At 41.9% G+C, this 5,930-nt stretch overlaps 1 protein-coding gene across 1 annotated transcript; it reads right to left on the bottom strand.

Moving 5' to 3' along the window:
• On the bottom strand, positions 1 to 4,345 carry DNAJC19 (DnaJ heat shock protein family (Hsp40) member C19). The gene is made up of 6 exons (XM_070406746.1): positions 4,164 to 4,345; positions 3,411 to 3,462; positions 3,255 to 3,328; positions 1,988 to 2,067; positions 1,388 to 1,458; positions 1 to 160 (listed from the first exon to the last, which is right to left on the bottom strand). The coding sequence occupies exons 1-6, from the start codon at positions 4,164 to 4,166 to the stop codon at positions 90 to 92; spliced, it is 351 nt and encodes a 116-aa protein (XP_070262847.1). The 5' UTR covers positions 4,167 to 4,345; the 3' UTR covers positions 1 to 89.
• Between the last annotated feature and the right edge of the window lie 1,585 nt (positions 4,346 to 5,930).

The following is a 5,930-nucleotide window of genomic DNA, read 5'->3' as shown; positions in this document are numbered from 1 at the left end:
TTTTTAAAATGTGTAGCTTCAGGACATTTATTATAAAAAGCTGTTTTCATACACATGACTAACAACTTAAAATTCACCATACATTTACTTCATTTTTTGGCTTGACCGTCTAGTAAATCTTTAGCTTCATTGATTTTGGCTGCTATATAAGGAGATCCTCCTATAGGGAAAAAGAAGAAATATTAGATGGAGTCTCAGTTTCTGACTGGTGAAAAGCTATTCTCATTTCAAGGATCCCTATGCTTATCTGAGAGGTGCAATTAGCAGAAATAGCATTCCAAAAAATAATTACGATACTGCGACTGGATAACCACATATATGGCAATATATTTGACCAATGGGAAATGAGATTTCACAAAACCAGCAACTTTTAAAGAAGTTTAAACTGATGACGAATAGAATTTCACAAAACCTATATAGACTTATGTAAGTTACCTACCTATAGTGATGATTACAAGTCATAAATGAACAGAAATTTATTGTGCTCTGTTATTTTAAAACCTTGATATTTTCAGAGGCTTCTGAGCTTTGTTGGAAAGGCCTCACTTTGCTTTAGATCCTTTTTTTGCCCTTCATATTTTTTTTTTCTTTTCCTGTTATTGTCCCTTTACAATGTTATATACAGTTTTTCCTACTAATCTGCTGAAGGAGTAATTCTCAAAGTGTGGTCCTTAGACCAGCCAGCATCAGCATCAATGAGACTGGTAGAAATGTGAATTTATGGGCTCCACCCTAGACTTTAGTCAGAAGCCCTCCAGTTAATACAAACTAAATTTCATAAAAGAGGCTATGCAGTCAGATACCAAAAAATTGCAACTGTGTTTTAACTCAAAGACCTTTTAATGAAAGGCCTCTCCTTATAAAAGGAGTTGAGCACTATAATGTAGATTTTGTGGTCTATATTTTGGCATTCCAAGGAATTACTTCAACACAGCTAAAGCTTCTTAGAAGCGTATCAGAAACTGATAAATACATTCTATAGGTTTCTAACTATGTAAACTCAAGTTCAAAGGTCTAAAGGAATAAATTCATACTTTTGGTCTCATTAACTGAAATTGAATATTAAAGAATGTAGTCCAAATGCCAAGAGAATTTGACTATTAGAAATCAAATTTTATCACAATTGCAGATCCTCAAAACATTGTTAATGCTTATCACTACTTCCAAATTCTAGTAGTTATTAGATATCTACTCATTATTGTGTAAGTAAATTTTTCACTCAGAATTCATTCTTGTAAGACAAATGGATCCAGCCTGGGAGACAGTGCTCACACACAGATTTAGGCACTTCCCTTATTATAGGACAGGAATTAGATACAAATTATCCCATTAATAACAATTACAAAGTCACTACAACATGCATATGAAGAGTTTAATTACTACTTACCCTTGTCTGGGTGATTTAAAAGCATAATTCGTCGGTGAGCATCTCTTATTTTTCCTTTATTGGCAGTAGGGCTAATTTAAAAAAGGAAAGGTGGTATTTCAGACTACTTCTCGATCACAAAAAATTGTACATAAAGGGCAATTAAAGATGCAAAACTAGAGTAAGTCAACACAACAGTGTGAAACTCTGTTTAGGAACCTCTTCCTTATCACACAAGATGAATATTTTGAATCGGAAGTAAACAGTTCCTTAGAAAAATTAAAATTCTCAAAAATTTAATAGAGCTTGATAATATTCATTTCAACAGTCCTTTTGTTGGGAAGAATGTTTAAGAATGTGGGAATGAAGGCAGAATTTCCCCACAAAAACTTATAGAGAACAACACTGAGCACTGTTATTATCTGTTGCACATTTATGTTTCAATGAATTAAAAAGTGCTTATGTGCCAATGTGCGTCTCATTGGAATTTTGTAGGGAGTGTTTAGATGTTAAAATAGACATGATACAAATAACTCCTTCCTAATGAACAAAGGTTTTTCTTACATTTATTGATAGCTCTAGAGTTGTAGAAAATATAAAAACTATTAGAAGTTATTTTACCTTACACCTAGTATTAATGCTGCTTCTCGTTTTGTCATTTTGGGTTCAAACCCACCTCTGTAATAGCCACCACTGAAGGCCTGAAAGAGGAAATGCATTAGTAAGAAAAGATTATTAGAATAAACTGAGAGTTGCTAAAAAAATGTCTGTGAATGTCCATAGAATTAGCAGGAAAACTAAGACATTTCCGATAACTTGTACTTTAGCTTCATAAGTAACAACAAATATTTTAATGATTATCAAATATCCATTTTTTCCCTAGACAACCTAAACTGTCTTGAAAATGTAAGACAAAACAATAGTGCCTCAACCCAGTTTTTCTGGGAGTGAAGGGAAGATTCCAAGTTAGCCATGTTCTGCATAAAAATTTCATCTCATAGTATCACTATGTTGTAGAACAAGTCTCTCAAGAGGATTTAGAGATCTTTAAGACAAGTGGTTCAGATTAAGATATATATGGAGAAAAATCAGGCTATTAGGTCTTCTGACCTTATTATGTAAGAAATATTTGTAAAGCCTACCATCACCCTCTTTTCAATCATGATGCTCAGCAAGCTGTCACAGCCATATTCATTCTGATCTGTGACCACAGATGGTGTCATTACATCTCATCCAGGCATCTTCTATAGCAGTGGTTCTCAACCTTCCTAATGCCTCGACCCTTTAATACAGTTCCTCATGTTGTGGTGACCCCCAATTTCATTGTTACAAATTGAACATAAAAAAAGCATAGGGATTAATCACAAAAACAATATGTAATTATGTATGTTTTCCGATGGTCTTAGGAGACCCCTATGAAAGGGTCGTCTGACCCCCAAAGGGGTCGCGACCCACAGGTTGAGAACCGCTGGTCTATAGCCTAGTAAACTGCAGTGCTTCCCAAGTATGTTAGGGAGTGCCAGGACCGCACAGTGAAAATGGATCACTTCAGAGCCCTAGGTCCGTGTCTGTGATGCAAGGGGGGAGGGGGGATGTGGACAGATAATGCTGAAGTTAATAGTGTGTCAACAATACAGTGATAGTAACTTTCATGATGCTAAGATTGTTAACACCTCTGTCCCAATTCTGTTACCCACAAAATTTGACTTTTTAGGGTAGCACCTATAAAGTTCAGAACTTCTAAACTCGCCTTGTAGAAAGCAGAAGGGACCCTCAAAGTAATCACTTAGAACTTCACAGATGTTTGGAAATTTACCCTCTTTAAATGTAATTCTAGTTTTCATATACAGGCAGCAAAGAATTAGCAAAAATGTTTAGGAAGTCTTACAGATTTTGGTAGACTTTGAAAAACTTGTTTCACTTGAGGCTCCATATGCTTCATGGCTTGTAAAACATAACGGCCTAAAAACAAAAAGTATAATCGAATAATTAAAAAGTCCTCAACCTCCCCTACTTCACCTCCATCCCCAAATCACAAACCCACCTGCAAATCCTGCAGCAGCAATGGTCAGTCCAACGGCCACCACTGTACTGGCCTGGTGAGGGGAAGCAGAGCACACATTTACCTCTCTAATTCCCACCCTTCCCTATCACACCCCTCCTCCCGTCCCAACTCTGGGCAAGTTTTACCTCAACGGGAGGAACACCTTTTAGGGGGAAAGATTCCGCCGAATCATCCTTTAAAAGCACTACCACTTGGACATCCAAGGCACTGCAAAACCTCAGGCGGGAGAAGAAAAGGAGGATCTCCCTCGCTTTGAAAACCTCCCTCACCTCAGAGCAAATGAAGCTAAAGTTCAAAGCAAAAGGAAAACAAAGCTGCAGCTGAGAAAGAACGGTTCCTGCAAATCTCTCTAACGCACGTCCACGCCAACCGCGGGCTTAACGAGGAGCCCGGCTCTCCGGACGGAGCCTCCGGCAGCGCCCCGCCTCCGGGCAGCGGGGACAGAGAGCACAGCGGGGCAGGTACTGCGAGGCCGCGCTGGGGAGACGGGGGACCCAGTGCGTCTCCACGCCGAGCGGGGCGGGCAGGCGGCGGGCGGGGCTCGTGCCCCCGCAGGAGGGCCGCGGAGGAGCACCGGCCCGGGCGGGGCGGGCCCAGCTGTGCATCCGGGACGGCGGGACCCCAGGCCGACCCCGGCCCACAGTCGCACGAGGGACACCCCGCGGCGCCCCTCCCCGCCGCGAGCTGAGGGTGACATGGGGCCCGGGCCGAGACCCGCCAGGCCGCACTCACCATGGCTCCGGCTCGGCTCCCCTGCCTCCGCCGAGAGCGCGGTTCATCCCAGCCCGAAAGGCCGCGGCCACAGCTCCCCGCCGCTACCAGAAAGCGAGGGCGCCGCCAGCGGGGACCCAACGTCTACGATCGGGCGCCGGCAACACTCGGTAGCGGCGCCGCGACCTGGGCCGGAAAACTGTCGTAAAAGGTGACAGCGGGCGGCTGGCAAGGTTGCTCTCAGGGGGCAGACGGGGAACGCGGCTTCCGATTGGTGGACGGGCGGCAGGACCCGCCTCCCTGGGCTCGCGGCGGGGCTGCTCGGAGCCGCGGGGTTTGCTCCCGGCCCAGGGCCTTGGGGAACCCCTCCAGGGAAGAGAACGGCGCGGACGAGCCTGAGGAAATGCTGGGCAGCCGCACTCTAAATTTCCCTCCCTCCCTCCTTCCCAGAATCTCCATTTGCAGTTTATTTATTTCGGTGTATTTCTTCATTGCATGACTTTTATTTTTTATTATTATTTATCAGAAATGATCTTCTTAAGTATTTACTGTTGAAAGTATTACAGATGTCCCCTTTGCGTTTGCATTTTTTCCCATTGACCCCCTCCACCCCGGACCCGCCCCTCCCAGGCCTTCACCATTCTATTGTCTGTGCCTAAGGGCTATGCAAATATGCATATAAATTCCCTGTTTAATCACTCCCCTCCCACCCCTTCACCCCGCCTTCCCTCTGAAATTCGTCGTTTGTTCCATGCTTCTAAGTCTCTGGCTTTACTTTATTCATCAGATTTTTTTTCATTAGATTCTACATTCAGTGATTTTTTTTAAAAAATTATTTTGATTGTTAAAAGTATTACAGATGTCCCCCATTTCCTCCCCTTGCCCCCTTCCATCCTGCTTCCGCCCGCCACCCCCCAACCCCACTTCACCACACTACTGTCTGTGTCCATGGGCTATGCATATACACATATAAGTTCTTTGGGTAATCTCTTCCCCTCCCTTGAACCTCCTCCCCTCTGAGATCTGTCAGTCTCTTCCATTTGTTCATGTCTTTGGACCTATTCTGTTCATCAGTTTATTTTGTTCATTATATTCCACATATAAGTGAGATCATGCCATTTAGTTTGTTTATAATTGTCAAAAGTAATGTTATCTTAAACATGTCATCATGAAGCCAAATGAATAGGTAGTAACCTGGAATAGCAAACTTGAAGCTGTTCCAGAAAGCCAAAGGGTGTTTCAGGGGTTGCTCGGTATCATTATTTTATTTTATTTTTTCATCACTAAAAAGGACTTATTCAGGGGGAAAAAAGGATTGCAGTTCAGAACTTGCAGACTTGGTGAGCCACGTGCAAATTCTCATTCTTTTATTAAAATTTTTTATTTATTTAAATATGTGACTGGACAATACCTTGTGTCAATATTTGGGGTTTTGTTTTGTAGAATGGGATTACCCCTTCAAAGACAGCTAATATTCTGATCTTGCGATATCAAAATCCCCCACAACTAAAAAATGCTATTTACAGTTTCTATTCACAGCTCTCTCCCTCTCCTAAAATAAAAAGCAGGGTATGGTTTTTCCTTTACAGGGCATCAGTTTCATATATCCCTACATAAATGCTTGAGAAGAGAAAAACAATGAAGACAATAATGGAAGTTTTACAATGCAATCCTTGGATGAGCAAAATAAGTTTGGAGTTACTTCCCAAAGTATTAGAAATCTGTTTACATTGCAATGAAATTCTGCTTTGATGAGCTAGTTGGTTATTCGACAAACATGCAAATGTA

Source organism: Myotis yumanensis, unplaced genomic scaffold (genome assembly GCF_028538775.1).
Source record: "Myotis yumanensis isolate MYYU_CA2020_CCGP unplaced genomic scaffold, mMyoYum1.0.hap1 SCAF_2, whole genome shotgun sequence".
NCBI classification, from domain to species: domain Eukaryota; kingdom Metazoa; phylum Chordata; class Mammalia; order Chiroptera; family Vespertilionidae; genus Myotis; species Myotis yumanensis.
This window is presented reverse-complemented; position numbering and strand designations above follow the sequence as displayed.

Excerpts from the sequence above, each read along its gene's own strand:
- DNAJC19 (XM_070406746.1), bottom strand. Across the intron at positions 3,329-3,410 it reads TGCTGCTGCAGGATTTGCAG|GCCGTTATGTTTTACAAGCC; the intron begins GTGGGTTTGTGA and ends TTTTGTTTTTAG. Across the intron at positions 1,459-1,987 it reads GCATTAATACTAGGTGTAAG|CCCTACTGCCAATAAAGGAA; the intron begins GTAAAATAACTT and ends TTTTTAAATTAG.